General features: G+C 43.4%; 3 protein-coding genes across 4 annotated transcripts in view; 1 reads left to right on the forward strand and 2 right to left on the reverse strand.

Moving 5' to 3' along the window:
* The window catches only part of LOC110064879 (1-phosphatidylinositol 3-phosphate 5-kinase-like), a 46,202-nt gene extending 26,853 nt beyond the window's left edge, over nucleotides 1–19,349 (forward strand). Inside the window, exons 25-40 of one of the 2 annotated variants that reach the window (XM_089288026.1) lie at nucleotides 6,434–6,490; nucleotides 6,972–7,028; nucleotides 7,747–7,794; nucleotides 8,501–8,591; nucleotides 9,254–9,349; nucleotides 10,078–10,170; nucleotides 10,899–11,008; nucleotides 12,400–12,672; nucleotides 13,035–13,100; nucleotides 13,463–13,559; nucleotides 14,562–14,641; nucleotides 15,120–15,223; nucleotides 15,780–15,908; nucleotides 17,071–17,161; nucleotides 17,721–17,882; nucleotides 18,427–19,349. In XM_089288026.1, the coding sequence (XP_089144152.1) occupies nucleotides 6,434–6,490; nucleotides 6,972–7,028; nucleotides 7,747–7,794; nucleotides 8,501–8,591; nucleotides 9,254–9,349; nucleotides 10,078–10,170; nucleotides 10,899–11,008; nucleotides 12,400–12,672; nucleotides 13,035–13,100; nucleotides 13,463–13,559; nucleotides 14,562–14,641; nucleotides 15,120–15,223; nucleotides 15,780–15,908; nucleotides 17,071–17,161; nucleotides 17,721–17,882; nucleotides 18,427–18,620 (1,748 nt within the window). In that variant the 3' untranslated portion in view covers nucleotides 18,621–19,349. The remainder of the gene's footprint in view (nucleotides 1–6,433; nucleotides 6,491–6,971; nucleotides 7,029–7,746; nucleotides 7,795–8,500; nucleotides 8,592–9,253; nucleotides 9,350–10,077; nucleotides 10,171–10,898; nucleotides 11,009–12,399; nucleotides 12,673–13,034; nucleotides 13,101–13,462; nucleotides 13,560–14,561; nucleotides 14,642–15,119; nucleotides 15,224–15,779; nucleotides 15,909–17,070; nucleotides 17,162–17,720; nucleotides 17,883–18,426) is intronic. The other variant, XM_089288027.1, reaches the window with a different exon arrangement.
* Nucleotides 785–5,839, reverse strand: LOC149113191 (uncharacterized). Its single transcript, XM_089288454.1, has 2 exons — nucleotides 5,428–5,839; nucleotides 785–2,668 (listed from the first exon to the last, which is right to left on the reverse strand). The coding sequence occupies exons 1-2, from the start codon at nucleotides 5,837–5,839 to the stop codon at nucleotides 1,638–1,640; spliced, it is 1,443 nt and encodes a 480-aa protein (XP_089144580.1). The 3' UTR covers nucleotides 785–1,637.
* Nucleotides 19,350–20,309: 960 nt separating the features above from the next.
* Nucleotides 20,310–20,672, reverse strand: part of LOC110064853 (guanylate cyclase 2G-like) — a 6,286-nt gene continuing 5,923 nt past the window's right edge. Inside the window, exon 7 of the mRNA XM_089288500.1 lies at nucleotides 20,310–20,452. Coding sequence (XP_089144626.1) covers nucleotides 20,327–20,452 — 126 coding nt within the window. The 3' untranslated portion in view covers nucleotides 20,310–20,326. The remainder of the gene's footprint in view (nucleotides 20,453–20,672) is intronic.

The following is a 20,672-nucleotide window of genomic DNA, read 5'->3' on the forward strand; positions in this document are numbered from 1 at the left end:
GCGGAAATGAGAGCATATTTATACCTCTTACTAACCGAGTTCGAGGGCCGTACTGTAAGTTGCGGACCGAGTTTTCCCCCCTCGATTTATGGCCCGCGCGCTTCCCGCTTGAGCCATAAATCGAAAGGGGAAAACGAGGATCTGTGACTTACCGTACGGACCGAGAAAACAAGGTTAGTAAGATATTTATTATATCTCTACTGTGTGTCTGACGGGCTCAGGAACGATTTCTATTCACGCGGAACGGCTTCAAATTTCCGACGCACTTCGGAAGCAAAACGACTCAATTTGAAATCGTTGTTAAGTGACGTCGCTAGCAGGTTTTAATACACAATTTCAGAAGTAAAAGAAAGTTTTAAACCTTTAATTGCTAAAAAAGTTAAGAACACTTGGCGATAAATCACGAAACATTTTGGCAACAAAAACAGCTTTGAATATTAGCGGGCCTTACAGTAGATTACGGCCCGCTAAATTGACCAATCACAGCGCGCGTACTAACTGAGAGATGTAATAATAATTGTTATTACATCGTTTCGTCCCGAAAACATTTACACCCCTAAGCGAGACGAGACGACGAGCATTCCAGACCTTTTCATGTGGGAGTTAGTGCTGTCACAGCAATTCTAGGGATTTTTGATGAATGAAATAGGTTTAAAAGCATTTTACCGTGAGTTGAGTGATGTGTTAAATTTTTGCTGCTGATTTGAACGACTTCTGCTGCGATCGGATTTTTGCACAGTCTAACCTGCTGTGAAAGTTTTAACCTGACAACACAATGTTAATTAAACTCATCGCAAATAGATGAGCTTGGGAACTGGTGCCTTAAAGGTTAGCGGGGTGCCAAAGCCATAAGCCGCTAGGAGGTATCCATGGCAACCCTGGAAAGCAGGAACCACCCAATGAGCGTCCGCTAACCGGCACCGTCACACTGAAAGAAATTCAGTGGAATCTACTTACCTGGAGAATACTTACCCTGACCAAGAACAAAACGGGAGGGAGGAGAGGGTGCAAGAATCCGCAATGATTCGCGAGCAAAGCAGTGCAACTGATCCGCAACAATCAGCAGAATACACTACAACACTATTATGCAATGAACCATAAACCCCTGCAAAACCCCTGAAGGCCGCCCCACAGGTCACGTACTCCCAAACGCGGAAACCGCTGGCTGCATAAGCTCATATTTAACTTGCCTAAATGATATTAGCTGGATGGGCACACTAGCTAGTTGCATTAGCTCGAGTTTAACCTTGCCTAAATGATATTTAGCCACATTTAAACTCATCGCAAATAGATGAGCTTGGGAACTGGTGCCTTAAAGGTTAGCGGGGTGCCAAAGCCATAAGCCGCTAGGAGGTATCCATGGCAACCCTGGAAAGCAGGAACCACCCAGATGAAACCCTTCTCCTGGTGCTTGGAGAAAGGAGGGACCCAGGGACAGGGTGACATGGTACCTCCGATCCCCCCAAACCTACCCCCAAGCACCACTCAGCTGGTATAAAGGGCAAATGCAAAATAAACACATACCTAGGAAGCTAGCCACGGTGGACTGCAAGTCCAAAAGAAAGACCCAGGAACATCATGCTACAGCAACCAGAGATAAGCTCCAAAGGGCGTTCCAGGTAGCGCAAATGCTTTCCTCAAGCCAATTTTTTAGAGAGGGCAGCTAAGGCATCCGACGGGGTCCTAATGTAGAGCTGATAGGCATTGCTTGACCAGCGGCCCATGGACTGAATCAAATGATCTGGTACTCCATTGCGAGCAGCGACAGTAGCAGCCCCTATACGAAAGCTATGGCTCGAGAAGTTACCAGGAATCCTGGCGGAGACCATGATCTGCCGAAGCCAATCCGTCAACACAGAACGTGAGAGGGGCTGACCACTCTGGAACAAAAACAGGGGGCCTGGAGCATCACCCCTGAGCGCAAGGTAAGTCATAAGAGCATGCACTGCACACAATGGATGCCTACCAACGCCGATGTGAATGAGACAGCCCTTCCGAAACGGATCAGTCTTGGAACCTTTAATCTTAATGCGCATGCATGATGGGGCTGAAGGTGAATCCACCGCAACATCCTGAACACCCAAGTGCAGAGATGACGAGAAGCTAGACAGGTTGGGAACAGTGAACTCGGACGCGCGAAGGAAGCCAAAATATCCCAATGAACAAGCTGCCCAGAACATGCAATGGTCCGGGAGGCAAAGGTCAAGAGACCGCCAAATAACCAACATCAGGTCATCAGTAATGGGAAGTCGCGAAGAAGAAGGAGAGCCTTGACAGCGCTTGATTCCACGTACAACCCGTTGAAGACGAAGGCAATTCATAAGTGGGTCAGGGAACCCTTGTTCAATATGAAGGGCTCTAACCCCAGACAGATACACCTTGATAGATGAGTGCTGAATAGTTCTCGCAAGAAACGTGACAAAGAGGCAAAGTGTCCATTCGTCTGCTGGGCACGGGGACCCAGAAGGATGTAGCTTGCCAAGCTGACGGCAAAAGGAAATGAACTTTGATTGTGCTGAAGTATATGAACGGCGTGTCGAGGGGGCGAGCCCTTGAGACAGAAAGGAAAAGCACTGTTGCTCTAGGGCAGAGAAGTCAAGTCCGCCAGAAGCTCCGGCGGGATCCATGTAGGGTGAAGCTGTGCATCCGGGACCAACTGCCTGAAGTCCTGCCAACGAAAGCGAGACAAAGCATCAGCTATCTGATTGTTAACCCCAGGTACATGTTGGGCAGAAAAGGAAAAACTATGATGAGCGGCTGCCAGAAGCAGGCTGCGCAGTAATCGCATCAAACACGGTACTTTAGAAGTCCTGGAATTCAAAACATGGACGACAGCATCGTTGTCTGAACGGAAAAGGACATGCTTCTTGCACCACATGTGTCCCCAAACATGAGCAGCGATGACAACTGGAAAGAGCTCCTTATAAGCGATGGACTGCTGTTGTTGAGAAGGAGCCCAGGAACCAGCAAACCAAAGGCCCTTGAAGTATGCTCCATAACCAATTGATCCAGCTGCATCAGAAGCCACCTCGACGTCTGCCTCTGGCAATAAACCTGGGAACAGCCAAAAGCTAACACCGTGCCAATCTGACAAGAATTGGTGCCACCACAGGAGGTCCAAGTGAAATTCCCTGTTAAGGCGAACCGGGTGATCCCTTTTGCGAAAGCAGCATAACAGGTCGATCATGCGACGCAAGAAGGTTCTCCCAGGCCAGACCACTTTTGCCGCATGATGCAGATGGCCAATGAGAGATTCTAACTCCTGCCTATTGCACCATTTTCGAGAAAGCCAAGAAGTAATGAGATCTCGCAAAGCGGACAATTTCTCGGCGGGGAGACGAGTGATTTGATTAACGGAATCCAGCTCAATACCTAGGACCACGAGCACAGTTGAGGGGCCCACACACTTGCCGGGGTGAAGTGGCAAGCCCAAACGTCTGCATACTGACACTGCAATACTCAAGTTGTGCGCACACTGAGATGACTCAGGAGGGCCAGCAGTGATGAAGTCGTCAAGGTAGTGCAGCAGGTCTGGAATCTGGTAAGAATGCACGAGGATCCACTCAACCATGTCTGCTATCGCATTGAAGATGAAAGGAGCTGATCGAAGGCCAAAGGGGAGAGCCAGATCCACATAGTATTGATTACGCCACTTCATCCCCAGCAAATAACGGTCAGATGGATGAACAGGAACATTGCGGTAAGCAGCCTCGACATCGAACTTAGCCATGAGGGCCCCCTTTCCCAGTCGAGACACTAGGCGAATAATTTGATCCACAGTTATGTAGTGGAGGGTAAACTCATCTGGGTTGATCCCATCATTGACACTAGCCCCCCCTGGGGAAGACAAGTCCACAATGAGGCGCCACTTTCCTGGTTGGCCCTTCTTTGGAATAACACCAAAGCTACTGACTTGGAGGTTGGGGAAGGGGGGGGAATCAAACGGGCCAGCCACCCTTCCCAACGACACCTCATTGGCTAAATAGTCGTCAATGACAGACTGATGCTGGTGCGCAGATGGTTTGTTTTTCTTAGCCGCCTTAAGCTTTTGGGCCGGGCAGAAGCCCAATTTGAACCCGTGACGGATTCCATCCAATACAAAATGAACCTGCTGTTGATGGGGATGGAGCCGCAACTCCCAGGCAAACTGCTCCGCCTGCAGAGGAGTGACTGCTGAAACTGGGGGGAGAGGAACTAGGGAAGGAACACAAATAGAACAGGAGTCAATACCTGGCCCCATAATATCTAACCCCAACCCAAACCCCCTAATTGATGCACAACCTGGTAAACAACAAATGCCACGAAAATAAAACTGAAGCGACTAGATTTAATTCAAGCACAAAAGGTCAAAAAAAAAAAAAAAAAAAATACAAGTGGTAAATATGCCCTCCTAAAACGAACGAACAACAACATAGAGTGGTGGGAAATAACAAACATAACGCGGCAAATGACAAACAACCAATCTGATAGTGTCTATTCGCACCTAAACCTGCAGCTAGAAGTCCTCCACCCTAACAGCAAAGTCAAAACAGTATGGGAGGGCCTAATGACAACTATTAAAGTCTGCTACTTCAATCGCTTAGTGCCTGGACTTGCTGCTCGAGCGAGAAGGAGAAGAGTCAGCTTGCCGTTTGGGAGAAGCTCGGGACTGGCTTGGTGGCTCGCCAGGGCAAGCTCCAACGCGGTGCGGACCAAAGCAGCTGGAGCATTTGTGTGCAAAACGGCATGATGACGAAGGAGCAACACAACGGCCTCGGTTCCACGATTTGCAAATAATGTGGGAAGACGTAGCTCCATGTGGCTCCGTGGATTCATCTGACAATTCATGGCCAGGACGGACAGAGGCCCCAGCCACGTGGAAATTAAACAACTGGACATTTATGGCCGACCAGTCCGTCAAGTTCGTTGCGGCAGCGTGTTCGCGGAAGGCCCGATCATACGCCAACCAAACCCGACCGGCGAACTGGCGATATGTGCGGAGAATCAAAAGCTGGTATTGCAGCAAATCCCTCCACCGCTGAGGGAAGTGGGACGACAAAATGAGGCTGTACACTGAGAAAGCCTCCAGCCAACTCGATATATCCTCAATGCGCCGTTTAGGTTTTTTAGGTGTCGAAGTTAGCACCAACCGACCGTCGAGCAGCAACTGAGGCTCGGACTCAGTTGAAACTATGTTAACCGAAAGCAGCTCGTTCAGCTCTACAAACTTCCCAGCCACAATCTGGCTTACGAGCTTCGCTGGAATGGGCGAAAACCCAGGGCCAACCACGAAAGCCTGATGCAGTATAGGCGACTGGGCCGGCGAAGAAACACCGCCGAGAGCGAGCGACGCGGTCCCAATAGCGGAATTGGACGAAGAAGTTGCAAGTGCGGGTATTGGCGAGGCAAACGTAGAAACAAAAGAAGGCACAACAAAATTGGGCCTACCTTGCGCCGTAGCGCTCGCAGCGACCGCCGAAACTGGCGGAAAGCCAACGCCAGAGGCTGCCAGGGCTGAGACTTGAGCATCTAGCTGGCCAGAAGATAGAGACGATGGAGGAACGCCCCCAGGCATGGCCGCCTCCGGCACACTCGTGGATGAAGAAACTGGAGGCGTCAATGGCAAATTTGAAGCTTGCTCGGCCGCGAGGGCTTGCTTGACCGCATTGATAACCGATGCCAAGAAAGCGGGAGAAGGCTGATCAGCAGGCTGAGCTTGAGACGTCGAAGGAACGACCGGTGTCTGTGAAGTTGATGGAGGGAGATTTGCATCATTGGGACGTGGTCGAGTCGTCTCAGCAACAGAAACAATGGCATCGAAGGCCGCCGCTTGACTGTTACGGGTTGACCTGGCCGTCATTATTGTATAAACAATGATAGACAACAGCTCTTGAAAGAGAACAAAGGCAACGAAGAGGCAAGAATCCGCAATGATTCGCGAGCAAAGCAGTGCAACTGATCCGCAACAATCAGCAGAATACACTACAACACTATTATGCAATGAACCATAAACCCCTGCAAAACCCCTGAAGGCCGCCCCACAGGTCACGTACTCCCAAACGCGGAAACCGCTGGCTGCATAAGCTCATATTTAACTTGCCTAAATGATATTAGCTGGATGGGCACACTAGCTAGTTGCATTAGCTCGAGTTTAACCTTGCCTAAATGATATTTAGCCACATTTAAAAGCCGCTATAACATTGACTACAGATTTTAACTTGTTTGTCGATTCTAACACGCTGATAGACGAAGAGAAAAGGAAAACACATTCATTTGTTGTCGCGAATAATAATTTTAATCCAGTAATCAAGCATTTGTCGGCAAAGCTTATCCAGTTTGGATAGTAGTTCTCTGTCTCTCTATCGAGCTGCATACGTGTTTCTTTCTATGGTTCCTCAACACGAAATTTTTCAATTGACCATAATGTTGTTTTTGGAACTTTTTTGCATTCAAGGTCTTTTTAGGACCCAGTCTGTTGGGGGCACACTGCAGCACCGCTCATCAAAGAAGGGTAGGGCTGGAGAGAATGTACGTTAATGATCTCCAGTCGCTGTTTCTTTGCAGTCATACGTCACTCATCCGTATTTATCAGGATCAAATTTACCTGCTTACCTAATATGTTTTACACATCGTATGGAACAGCAAACAGTCTGTTCCTGGAGAAAAGTTGATCGGTATCAATTTCTCGTGTCAATAATCGCAACTGTATTTAAGACTCACTGAAATGTCACGTCTAGTTAACTACAGTAATCTATGAATCGAGTCCACTGTTCATTGTGGTTTGATCACAGCAAGAGGGCAAGTGATTTGCTTCCCTGTTATTTCAATCCTAGATCTTCTGGTATTTAAACTAGCTCTCTACCAGAGCTAAGCTATAATCTATATATAACTACTCCCAGCACCATAAGCTGTTATCATCTCATTGACGATAAAGTAAGACAGAGAGAGAGATTAAAGGCTCACCACGTTTTATCTTTGCTTTCATTTCAAAGGTGTCGCTCGTTCCCAGTCCTGGGCGGTCAATCAGTGGCAAGCAACAGCTAAAAAGGGTAGGACTGAACCGAAATTTTTCGGACATTAATTATCAGAGTATTCATAGCATTTATTTCAATATTAAAAAACAAGACCTTTTTTAAGAAGTTAAGAATCAGTGAAGTTAATTTTGCAGTGCTTCTTTACTTAATATAATGTTCATTTTTTTCTTGGAATCATTCCTCCGTTGGAAAGTCCTTTGAGAGGTATTTTTCGTCGGTTTACGACTGGAATTCCGCAAACTCCTTTGAAATCAAACGGTCCTACTGGACAGCGGTATTTCTTTGAAACTCGGCTCTTTGATCAATGCAATTAGTTGGACCAAGATTGGCAAGTCCTGCTGGACAACTCCTTTCCCTAATTCGTCATTTGTGAATGTATACAGCAGTGTGCGATCCCATGAGGGATTAAGATAGATCAAGATAGGGAAAGTAACATCCAGCATCAATCTTATTCCTTTACTAACCTATGAAACTTAAAGAAATTTTAAGCTGTGATGTGTACAGTTCAAGCGAGAGCATTGCCCACCAGAGCGCTAGACGTTATCTGGAGCGTCACATAAAGCTCATTGGCTGCAGTCAAAGCAACAAAGCCTTTTATTGGTTCAGATGATTTTAGCACTGCACCCACTGAAGATATGTTCTATAAGACTTGTCCTAAGCCGGGTATTTTAGCCGTAGGATGTTAATGCATTTTCTTGTTTTTGAATATATTGAATTTATCATTTTCCAACAGCTCTCGGTACTGAAGGAGGAGACCCGGATGTTACGCCTACTTCTGACGGTAAGCCACTGACCAACCCCACTCTCCCAGCAAGAGCTGGTCTGAACTATGCCGTCAGTTAATTTCAGCAGCTAGAATCCTGCGAGCTTTTGTTTTCCGTATCTAACCCTCACTTAGAAAGAAAGGATTAAACAAATGTTTCATTCGCGGTCGGTGACCATACGTACAATGTTACATACATACATACATCCTTTACTGACTTTCCCCAAGGAAAAATCGTTCTTTTTTGGACACATATTAAGGTCTGTTATGTAAACATTCCAAGTCGTAGACGTCGAAACGAGAGGTTTCCAGGTGGCTAGTGAAAGTGAAAGTACGCCAAAAACAAGAACATATATTTCTGTATACTGAAGACCTGTATTCCAGGTGCTTCATTGTTTAAAGAAGCTACGACACGGTTTGTGCTTCTTAAAATTTTTCAAGTTCGTTGTTTGCAATCCGTGTCAATCTTCTCCATTCTTAACCATCCTCATCCCTTTATGATTTATTATTATCTCTTTGATGTTTTTCTATCTTAGTAAACTACTATTGTCAGATTTCCTACAATTTAAAGGTAATTTTGTACGTGGCCAAAATACCGTGATTGAGCTCCTTTAAGCTTCATAATTTCCAACGGACTAAAAAGACCTGGCCATTATTGATAAGGAAGCGCTTCATTCTAGTCTGTGAATAATGGATAAACATTCAAGACAAACCTGTTTTGCAGGATTAACCGGAACGAGCAAGCGTGGTAAAGTGAAACACATCATATCATCATTCATGTCCAGCTCAGCTTTTCAACCAGTTGCCTCCACCTTGTAAGTTATATTTCTTGCATGTTTTGTAATCTTTTGTCCTCTATCTGAATTCTCGTGACCGTTTTCGTGACTAAGGTCTCTGTAGGTTTTTTTATCCTGCAATGATCAGGTTGTTATTCTCTGGAGTGTCTGTAATCTGGAAAACCACTCGATAATCGGTCACAATAGACCAATTTCGATATATTAAAATTCAGCCTAACACAATAGACCTCAGCACGAGGCTCTGGGGAATAATCCCCACAAACTCTGTAGTTATTCCCCGGAGCCTCGTACTGAGGTCTGTTGTTTTAGGCTGAATTGTAATATATCGAAATTGGTCTTCAAACAAAAGCGGGACGATCCCAGTAGACAGTACTAATGATAGGTTAAAACCAATTACCATGATGATAGGGGCCTTAATCATATAGCCTGTTCCAGGCTCTCGGGCAGTGGGGACGATTGGAAAAGCAGGTGAGGGACAAGCGGGGTCTGTTAGAGAATAAGACGCAGACCCCGCCGGTCGCCTGCCCGCTTTTTCGATCGTCCCTACAGACCGAGAGCCTAGAACAGGCTATTAATCATATTAACACAGAATTTAAATAGTCCTGTATTTGCTCTGTGATATGGTTTGGTAAATACAATTAATATCGTCCTTATTAACATGTCAAGTGCTTTGTTTGTAGCCCAATCCATGAACACCACCTTCTCCCCCCTGGGGAGAAAGTACTTGTAGTTGTGAGTGAGAAGGAGACAAGCTCTATTATTGCCTACACACTGAGGTAAGGACGTCACATAGGCACGTCTGGCGTGCAGAGAGATTTTTATTTATCTATTCTTTTTTTTAAATTTATACCTTCTCAATTTCTTCTCCTGTGGGTGTAATTTGCTACATGGTTCGAGTTATTACAGTTGTGTGATAATTATAATGAAGAAAAGTTATCATCGGGTAGAAAAACTAAATATTTGAAAAACAAAAGCAGTATCACGTTTACATCGTGCTGTGATTGGACAAGGTGCATATCCAATTTCCACATTGGGATGTTGAAGGCACTATGAAATATAGTGCTGATGAAGTTCCCATGTCATGGAATATTTTGGGGAACGTATCTAGACTTGCCTATATTATAAGAGAACACAAAGTCAAAGACGAGCACTAGATCGGTCACGGTATTTTAAGTTACTTTGGTCACAGACAAAATTACTTTTATATTGAAGAAATCCTGAAAATAATAGTTTACTAAGACAGAAAAACACCAACGAGATTATAACCTAAAGGAACAAGGTTGACTAAGGATGGAGAAGATTGACACGGATTACAAGTAATGAACTTTACATGTAAAAATGTAGGCTAAACTTTTCAAGAGTCAAAACCGTAGCTCGTTTAATGAATGAAACTTTGAAGCTAGATTTTGAAAAGAAAGCTCGAAGGTAGTAATTCAAATGAGATTTGCATCATGCACTTGTCTTTGCAGCACACATATACAAATGGCTCTTGTTTTTTCTACAGCACTAAAGAATATAACGAGTGCCTGCTTGATATTCAGCGGACCCTATCAGAAATCATGAATGGAGCGACCAGGGAATTTCTACAAAGTAAAAGGTAACAACTGCTTTCGTGACATGTGCAGTCACGCATGACTGCGTGACTCGTCGTACAGTCTTAAGATGACAAGCGTAATAAGGCAAAAGAACAAAGACATAGGAGGCTCTAAAAATTACTGTAATTACCTTTCGCAGCTTTTCAATTGTTTGCCGGGTATGATTTCTTCATGCAGTGCTTTTCTTAAGATTAAAGAAATGATTATGTCATGATGGCCTCAATTGGTTTGAAACCCTTGTAAGCTTGTTTATTGGAGCCAGCCTTGGGCGAAGACTTTTCCACGTTTTCCACTAGTCCTAGTTATGCGCTATTCCACATTAGTCAGAGCTCTCCACAGCATGTCTCACGTTTTTCAGGTGTTTGTTCAGCGGCTACATGTGTTTGTTTTGAGTCATGTTAAAGAAGTGTCGTGTTATTTGTAATTACAGGTGTTTCAGTGTGTTATTTCTTTTGGTTAGGATTTTTTATACAAGTAAAGATCATTAGCAATTTATAGAATACGAGTGGTCCCTCTTTCGCTTAGTCCGTCGTGCATGACACGAAAGAAAACCGCGAGATAAAAATGTACGCGCGAAATCCTGGGGGCAAGAAGCGTGGCAATCCTTGCCCCCAGGAATACGCACGGCCATTTTTTTTTCGTGCAGTTTTCTTTCGCGTCACGCGCGACGGACTAATCGAAAGAGGGACCACTCGTAGTCTAGCAACTTATGGCATTTGCTTTCTTTAAGTGATTTCGGAAAGTCTGTTGACGTATCTCTGAAGGGACAGCCGCAGGCGGACATTCCGCATTGTTCAGACAAGATTATCAGAGTTGATTCCAGTACAGAGGCGAATGAAGGTGAATAAATAGGAGTCTCATCCTTACAGGCTAACAACAGAATGTTACAAATGAAAACCTGTTTTGTGTATTTTCTGATTGCTTTTATATCTTAGAGCGGTTTTTCAATTGTGTGTCGAAAGTAATCAGGCAATTACTTTGGTTTTGGTTTTGGTTTTGGTTTTACCACGGTTTGAGATTGGCTGAGTAGCCTAATTGGTGAGTAATTGGATTTGGTTTTTACGACACTCAATTGAAATCCGGTCTATTCCGACTTTTCGTTATAAGTGACTGATCATTGCCCAATTTTAGTTCATATAACAGGTTTTCAAACTTGTAACAACCTATAAACGTAACTTTGAGCTGTGAGCTGAAGTAAATTTTCAACTAAGACAATGTAACCTCGAAATGGATCCATGCCTGTAATATATATCTGTGACAAAGCTTCCAGCATTCCATATCCCCCTCCCTCTTCTCCTCCCCCCCCCCCCCCCCCCTCTTCGTAGTTCGTAGTGGTACAACCGAAGGAACCCTATGATTCAGCTTATAAGGAAGCGTGGAAACGCAACTTTATTTCTACAGTTAGGCCTACTGTCCACACTAATCCGTCACGAAAACGGAACTTTTCGAAAACGCTCTTCAAACTAGAGGAATTTAAAAACGCCGGCTTTTCGTTTCCGTGTGGACGGAAAACGGAGCTTTTCGCAAGCGATGGCGTCAATTTCTCTGCCCGAATATTCTTCAAACACAAATCCAAAATAGGCGGTGATTGTTGCGTTCCTCCGGCGGAGTGTGAACGGAAAACATTTGAATCATTTTCAGAGTGAAACCTCTGTTTTAAAATTCTTCCGACGTAGTGTGGACGAGACCTAAGATAAACTATGTTACTCCCAAGAGGGACTAAATTCTATCACGTCAAGATGTCCTTAAGCCGAGCAGCTATGGAAGCAGGGAATATTTTTGGATGTACAGCCAAGTTTTTTGAACTATCATTCAAACAAAGTGATTGATATGAAGTAACATATAAACAATAGCCTCCATTTGGCGCGAAAATATCCTACGATATTGTCCGCGGTCATAATCTGTGCCGAGAAGCGAACAGTTTTCCTCTAGCTACGCTCTCGGAAGCTCGAGGAAAAACTCGAGGAAAACTGCGAGCTTCGAGGACCAGATAATGTCCAAGGACAAATATCCGAGCATATTTTTGTCCCAAATGGTGGCTATTGTGTTTATTATTCTTTAAATCTTTTTCGCAACGCGCGCAGTTTTGAAAATTGGGTAATATGAAGTAATATCGGTATTATTGGTGCGGAGTAATTCATATATTCATTTTTAAAGTGATTGGTGTTGGAAAGTGAAATTGATGTTTGAACTTTTGAGTGACAGAGATGTTTAACTTTTGTATCATGCAGGTTATGTACATCTGGATATCGTGAATCCCGAGACGGAGTGCGGGACGGGACAGGACGGGGACACGGCAAGCGTGGTCTCGGACAAGTTAGAGTTCATGAGCAACAGTCAGGAATATCGAGTAGAGCCCGACTCACAATCATCACCTCACAGAAAGCACAGCAAAGCGGAAAGGGTCGTGTACTCCAAGGTGAAACACACTGCTGCTCAGAAAGAGGACATCAAGAAGGTGGAGAATATTCCAACTCAAGATACTTCAGCTCAAGATGACAATGGTAATTAACAGTTCATATCTTGCAGGAAAATGCTCATTCCTACACAGTAAATACGCATGAAACAAAACTACTCACTGTATCCCTGTCAGTCCGCCCACGTTAATCAAAACTGTAACAAAATTCTCGAATCTAATTGGTTATCAACAGGCCCTATTTTCGGTAGCATTTATTGATTGGACAATTCACGCGTTATTCGTGCGCGCTGCTGTAGGACGGATCTAGAAAATTGAGAAATTCGAAGGTAAAATATAAATTCATTTTTTACAAGGCGTTGTTCTCAGGCCTAGTTTGCCGTCGTCATTGCTTAAGCTCTCAATTTTTTACTGTGCATATATGGATAATGCGATCTTTCCTTTTTTCAGATCTCGTACAGTTTGGCTTCCAAAGAAAAGATGCTAATCCGGCGGTGGATTTTCACTTCAAACACCGTAAGAGCATGTTTTTCGTTTTTTGGTGGCATTTCTTGTATATTTGTCATTTTCAATGCCGTTTCACACAGCGTCCCTCTTTGGGGCTTCTCTTGTCTCGTCACGCAGTGTTGTTTTAATTGATTGTGTGACATATGTATCTATTTGTGTGAGAAGCCAAGTAGAGATTGCGTGACAGGTCTCGTCAAGCAAAGTAATCCTCAATGGATTGTGTGATATATGTAACTTTTTGTGACAAGCAAAGCAGAGATTGCGTGACAGGTGAAATAAATATCTAATTTGCTGATGTTGAATGAGTTTAATTACGAAAATGCTTGAGGTGATTAACAGGTTCTGTCTCTTTTTTCTTTTGGTAATTCCAGAGTTTGCTGACAATACCTGCCGGTTCTACTGTAGTATATATTTTGCTGAACAGTTTCGACTTCTGAGAAAGAGAATCTTTCCTGACGGCGAAGAGAAGTAAGAATTGAAGACTTTCGTATTTTTGTAAGAAGGCACACACATCCCTTACAGATCTTGTAGTGATATACTCGGTACTACCCACAGACATGCATTTCTCTACTCTGGAATTTTTTCTCCAGGGGCTCATTTCTCGAATTTTCGCACCGGGGAAGCCATAGCAAAATCTTCAACCTTTTGATTACAGAGCTGTTTTGTTCATACATTCTTAACATGAACAGGAGTTCCCTTCATACTATACGTTTCAGGCGTATACACCTCTCTGTTTTTAGATACAAATAAATTAAACATGGCTTTGAGCGCTTGGAAATTTTCTGGGGCTTTCGAGAAACGGGCCCCAGGTCACTGGGACCAATGAAGATATTGGTTGGGGACAGCTATAGCAGGGCATTTCGAGATTATGGGCTTCGGCATGCGCCCTTTTTGTTTCGAAACTCAATGACAGATGTTGCTTGTGCAGTCAACGAGGTTGTGAATGTACCGATGGCCGGTAGCGCAATAGACCATATTCCTACTCAGCAGAATTGGACCGGAACTGTTATCATGGACAACCTTGGTACACTGATGTAATGCAACGAATGATCTGTGTTTTTCAACTGAAAAATTAACAACACTTCTATCCCTTTAACAACGCGTTGCTTTTGCCCCTTCCTCACCCAATAGATTGTTGAAACTTAGGAGAAATTACAGGTACTCGTTTTCAACATTGTATGTGGGGTGGGGGGAGAGGCTAGGCAGGTGAAGTTCTGTTCTTTTCTGCTGTGTGTGCAAAAGCGCCTAAAGTGCAAATTTGTCCCAAGACTTTTGTCGGGGGGTAAATATTTCATTAAAAAGAGATTAATGTCATATAATTCTTCCTAACAGGATATACTATCACAGATTATTATGCTTGCGTTCTTTGCTGTCTTTCTCTACGAAAATCTCCCCGTAGCCTCTCGTCTCTAGAAACACAGGGAGACTTTGATTAAAGACACGTGATTGTATATAACTTGTCTCTTGTAGGTACATTCGATCTCTGCAGCATTCAGTAGCGTGGGGGGCTCAAGGCGGAAAGTCGGGATCAGCTTTTTTCAAATCATTAGGTGAGTAGTTGTCGGCTTTCTTTATGATTTAAAGGAGATACAATTTTTTGACATACGCCAAATTATCTGCAAATGGAAGGAAACTTAAACTTCATGGTTTTTTTTTCTTGTTTGAATGCAACCAAAACTACAATACTGGTGATGCACAGCACTTCCTTTACTTAGAGCAGTTTTCAGTTGAGTGTCCAAAGTAATTCGCGTTTGCCTTGCCCGAAGTAAATCAAGAATATACTGAATAATTAAAAGGAGCAAATTCATGGTTTGCGCATTCGCAAAAGTTTAGCCTAAATTTTTCAAGTTCGTCGTTTGTAATCCGTGTCAATTTTCTCCATCCTTAACCATCCTTGTTTCTTTATGGTTTATTATTATCTCTTCGGTGTTTTTCTATCTTAGTAAACTATTATTTTCAGGTTTCCTTCAATTTTGTATGCAGCCAAAATAACTCAAAAGGAATATCGTTTTTGGCTTGCCGTTGCAGATGACCGGTTTGTTATGAAGCAGATGTCCCGGCAGGAGTTGCAGTGTTTTCTGGAGTTTGCTCCTCATTACTTCCGCTACATCAATAAAGCTCTCGATGAACAGGTATAGTGTAGTCACATGACAAGATGACGTCACTCTCTTTTTCTCCATCCCAGTCCCCACCCCCTTAATTTTTTCTTCCGATGCACCTCTAGTTCGCACCCGGCCATTATTAACCAATTGTAGATGTTCATAGGTTGGACGATCGGGAAGAAGAAAAATGTTGACTGCTGTGCATTTTGATTTCGTATTTATTACGCTTTTTTTTTATTTAAAGTAAAGCTTTGTTTTCACTACGACATAAGCACAAGCACAATCATGACGGTAGAGAGGGCGCCTACAACACAAGCATAAGCACGGAGGCATGCGCAGAATGGATAATTGTCTTATTTTCGGTTCTATGCCTCTTCGATACAGTAAAACAAGATGGCGGACGATGTTTATGCTTACAGCAGCGCCTTCTCACTAGACAAAAGAATAAGAGCAAGCACAAGAAGAACAAACACTTTTTTTTCTGCCTTTGCTTTAGCTTTTGGTTGTATTTTGCGTGTCCTCATACCGTGTTATGTCGTAGTGAAAAACAGGCCTAAGTTTGTACCGTTATTTCGTTCCTTTATAGCGACCGACCTTGTTGGCGAAGATCTTGGGTATATACAGAATTGGTTACAAGAACTCACAGACGAGCGCAACGATGAGACAAGATGTGCTTGTGATGGAGAACTTGTTTTACGACCGGAAAATCGACAAGGTATTTGATGCATTGAACATGGCGACCCCACAATTAAACGGGGGGTGAGTGAAAACAGCGGCAGACTATGGCACTGTCTGTGGGAGGGACTGTAGCCTAATGGTTAGCCGGTTGGACCCCGGATCGAGCGGTACTGATTTGAGCTCTGCCACAGAACGCAACGTAATGTCTCCTCCTAAATGTATTAATTGGGACCTGCAAGTTTAATGCTGGGGGGTAACTCTGTGATGGACTAGCATCTAATCCAGGGGGGAGTAGAACTACCCCTAGTCTCTAGATGTGATCGAAAGCGGCAGAAACGCCCTACCGTTTGAAACACATTAGGGACTTCAAGATATGGTACGGCTAGGCTGTAGTACGGCGGCAAATAGTGAAGATCACTTTAGGTGACGTCACGAGGCGCGTTCCAGTACGGCTTTCCCGCCGTAACCTTGGTTACTACTATGGGAAAGTGCCTGGTTTCGCGTACTCTTCACTACGTGAGTATAAGTTTGTTGTTTCCCTCTCATTTTAACGCTTTTTCCGCTGTTGTTCAAACAGTTAATAGATAAAGTACTCAATCATAAAACTCCGTTCGAAAATAATTGTTTGTGTCATTTGTACAGAAAATTTGAACGATTTAAACATCTACCGTGAGCGACAGTCATATTTGTACCGGGTCGAACAACTGCAGATAACAAAACTTCGTATCCGCTAAGCTGAGCTATAATTGTTTATGGCTGTTCCAAATGTATTTTTTTAGAATCGACAGTTTTGTGTTTTCGGACTCTTCACGTTGTACGAACACCCTGCCCGTGCAGAAATCGAGCTTTTTATGTTATAGTACAGGCGGTTCTAAAAGCAGCTGAGAGGCAAATCTAAGTTCTGGGAGAAGTAAGACGGATACTGGAGAAGGAAATCATGGTCATTAATCAAGCCTATGTCGTATGAAAGTAGAATAGTTCCTGGTTTCCCTGAACGAAGCCATCTTTGCAAAGACACATAGAAGCTGCACACCTGTTGCTGTACAGCGAAATCAGCCAAAGTAGTCGTAGTAGTTGCTCGCTGTAGCGTTTCTTTAAGTCCCTATTATGCTCGATGCAGAAGTTATGGCACTGTCTACCTTTTATAATACCACCAGAAATTCAAAGCTGAATTACATTTCTTACATCTTTTTCTTCAGACTTTTGATTTAAAAGGATCTATGCGGAGCCGTTATGTTCAGACTTCTGGGCTGAAGAATGATGTCCTGTTGGACGAAAATTTACTTGAAAGTGAGTAATAATCATATTCAGCTCTCGTTAAAGAGCTGCCTTTTTTCATCTTCACTTGTGGAGTGTGATAAGCTTTGTTTTTGAGTATAACCTGCTGTAACCAATAAAAGTTATCTTCTTTTCCTTTCAGCTAATCAAATGCCTCATGGTTAGTGTGCTCGACTCCGGATCGAGCGGTTCGGGTTGGAGCCCTGGCCGGGGACATAGTGTTGTGTTCTTAGGCAAGACACTACTCTCACAGTGCGTCTCTCCACCCTAGTCGCTTCATGCTACAGAAACCGGATAAGCTCCGGCCTGATGAGCCACTTGGCTCGTATGCAGACTTTACCTAATTAAGTGCAGAACGTGATTTATCTTTCGCAAGTTTTCCCGCGCTCTCTGACACGTTTTCCACATTTGCTATCGGTTGCATGTTTTCCCGCAGATGTCATTGGTTAAATTTTTTCCGCGTTTGCCATCGATTGCATGATTTCCCGCGCTTACCATCAGTTGCATATTTTCCCGCTCTTCCCATTGGTTGAACACTTTTTTTTCTTAAACCGTTTTTCTCTTTTCCTAGTGATCCGTGAATGTCCGATATTTTTCCGACCGCATTCTAAAGCGATTCTCTCCCGTGCGATTCATAACGACACCGAGTTTCTCGCTCAGCAGATGGTCATGGATTACTCGCTTCTTGTCGGCATAGATGAAGCCAGATCTGAACTCGTTACTGGAATCATAGGTGAGGCACTCAACCCTTATAGCTGTCTGTTTCGTTCGACTGCCATGTTGCTTCGCTTTGTGTCGCACTAAGACGGAGGAATTTGTAAACGGAGTTTTCACTCTGAAAACGCATCAAATGTTTTCCGTCCTCACTATGTCGGAGGGATTTGAAAACTCAACAATCACCGGTCATTTTGGATTTGTGTTTGAGGAAAACTCGGTCAGGGAACTGAATCACATTATTATCGTGACGCCATCGTTTTCGTCCACACGAAAACGCAAAGCCGGTGTCTTCAAATTCCTCCGGTTTGAAGAGAGTTTTCGAAAGCTCCGTTTTCGTGACGGATTAGTGTGCACTTGAGGCCTAATCGTAGAAATAAAGCTGCGTTTCCAAATAATTTTACTTCCGGCGTAGTGTGGACGCTAGTTTGTAACTTCTCGATTTATTTCTCGATTGATTCAACTGTATTCACAACTGTTTATTAGGATCGTCACGCAGCCTGTCTGGGTGAAGTGTTGTGTGACAATCGTTGACTCTCGTTGTGTAATTTTTTTCCTTCTAGATTTTATCCGAACATTTACGTGGGATAAGAAGCTAGAAATGTACGTGAAAGCGAGTGGTATTCTGGGAGGCCAAGGAAGAATGCCCACTGTTGTGTCCCCAGAGCTGTACAGGACACGATTCACCGAGGCCATGCACAGGTACTTCCTTATGGTCCCGGACAAATGGACCGGGCTTGGGAGTGACCTTGACTAAGGAACCAGTATGGTGTCCTCTTAGCTCTACAAGACACTGTTAGCCGGGGCCATGCACAGGTACGTCCTTATGGTCCCAGACAAATGGACCGGGCTTAAGGATGACCTCGACTACGGAACCACTATTATGTCCTCTTAGATATACAGGAGACAATGCAACGAGGCTTTGCACAGGTACTTCCTTATGGTCCCTGGTGGACTAGGCTTGGGAATGACCTTGAATAAGGTACCTGCTTTCCAATTCAATTTGTTCCGAGTGTTTTGTTATAAGGACTTATGATCAAAATTCTTCACTTTTTTGCATACGTTTTCTAGAATTGCCCGTGAAAATTTAGTTTTTCAATCAAGAATGTGAAATTGAAATTGTAAAGAAAGCAAAAAAAAAAAAAAAGAAAAGAAAATGATAAAGAATCTAAGGAGAATATTAGGAATTAATAAATGCTGGAGGTTCATGTTTCCACTTACAGTGCAGTTCTGTATGTGTTTAAATTAGTAAGAATTGTAAATTTTTCTAAGGGACAGAATAAGTTTCTAGTGGTTTTCTAGTTGTTCGCGGTGACAATTTATTGTAACAAAATCAGGGTCTTGTATGCGAACATGTAAATTTATTGAATCTCAGCCTTGTACATAAAATTAAAGAGAATGTAAATGATATTCAAATCAAAAGATAAAGTTATATTTTTTGTTCACAACTCGCAGTAATAAAATAATAGTGGAAAGCAAGATTGTATTTTCACAGGCTGTGAGTGATTTTCTCTTTTTTCATTCATTGTGTACTGACAAGTAGACATGTAAGGGTTTGCAGAAAACAATTAGTAGCGAAAAAGTAATCTGACGACACACCGCAACTCAAAACTTGCTTTCCCATTTCACGAGTTAAAAAGAGAAATAGTTCAGGGCGTTTCCCTTCCAAACGAAAATGAATTTTACAAACTTGTGACTTTGTGCTCTCGGCAACATTAATTTTAATAACATCGGGTTTGCTTTCAAGAATTCATTTGAAAAATATTGAGAAAAAGTCAGAATTTTGTTACTTTAGAAATCCAAGGCTGCACAATGGAGACGCACTATAAAAGGTATCGACTTCAGAGTGAACCGAACGATAACAGACGAAACCATTCCTTGGTCGTTAATTTAAGTAAATTGTTAGATTCGGTACCCGTGTGAAAGTTATCAGGTTGTTTTAATTTGTGAGCTTGCTTCGTCTTTACCTCAAACGAAACATTTTGGAAAAGTTGGTTAAATTTGTTTTTTTGTCAACTCGGTTTGCATCAGCTCTGACCGTTTCATTTATTGTTTCGTTCGCTGATAATAAGTTCGGTTTTCTTTGGGAAGTCCCCTTCTATAGTGCACCTCCGTGTTTTGAGAGTTTTAGGAGAGATGATTTATTTATAAATACCAATTTGAAAAGTTCCTCTTTAGGAACTCATCCCGTCCACCACCCCCCCCCCCCCCCTCCCCTCCAAAAAAATAGCGAAGAAAATTTGCAATGCTATCCAATTACATACCTTCGAAAAATTGTTCGCACCTTCCCATTAATTTTAAACTTTCAAGCTCTCCTAGCCTCACCGCCCCCCCTCCCGCCGGCACCCCACCTTCCGTTTCAGTGCTCGGTTACATTTTGTAAACTTAGCTTTGTCTACTTTCTGTACGAAAACATAATAAAGATCTTGAAGGAATCGCATATCTAGTTTGTTCCTTTGTCAGTTAACTTGCATAATACACGTCAAGAGTCTCAAAAAGTGGTTCTGATGTCTCCAGTGGGAGCTCGGGTAGGGGCTTGTCGAAGCCTTCCTTTCCTATCAGCCAATAGGTGGTCAGTACACCCAGTCTCTGCAGGACAGAAAGGAAATCCGTATTAGTAAAAAGTTAGTTGAGAACCAGATTGCCCGGGTGCGAAAAGTTTCAGAATACACACAAATGGATAGTTCGTGTACAGTTCAACCTGATCCCCAGGGCCATCTCCACTGTTCAAAATGGTGATTGCCATTTAAAAATCGTCGAGAAGGCCCTGGGGACGAGGTTGACGTCCAGTTTGGTAGCATTCCTGGAA

The sequence above is a fragment of the Orbicella faveolata genome, unplaced genomic scaffold (genome assembly GCF_042242905.1).
Source record: "Orbicella faveolata isolate gen_17 unplaced genomic scaffold, um_ofav_v1 contig_15, whole genome shotgun sequence".
Taxonomy (NCBI): Eukaryota; Metazoa; Cnidaria; class Anthozoa; order Scleractinia; family Merulinidae; genus Orbicella; species Orbicella faveolata.

Bases quoted from the DNA above. Each gene is read 5' to 3' on its own strand.
- LOC149113191 (XM_089288454.1), bottom strand. From the start codon at position 5,839: ATGACGGCCAGGTCAACCCGTAACAGTCAAGCGGCGGCCTTCGATGCC. The intron at 2,669-5,427 runs GTAGGCCCAATT...TTTCGTTGGCAG, and splicing joins TGCGAGCGCTACGGCGCAAG to GACTTCAGGCAGTTGGTCCC.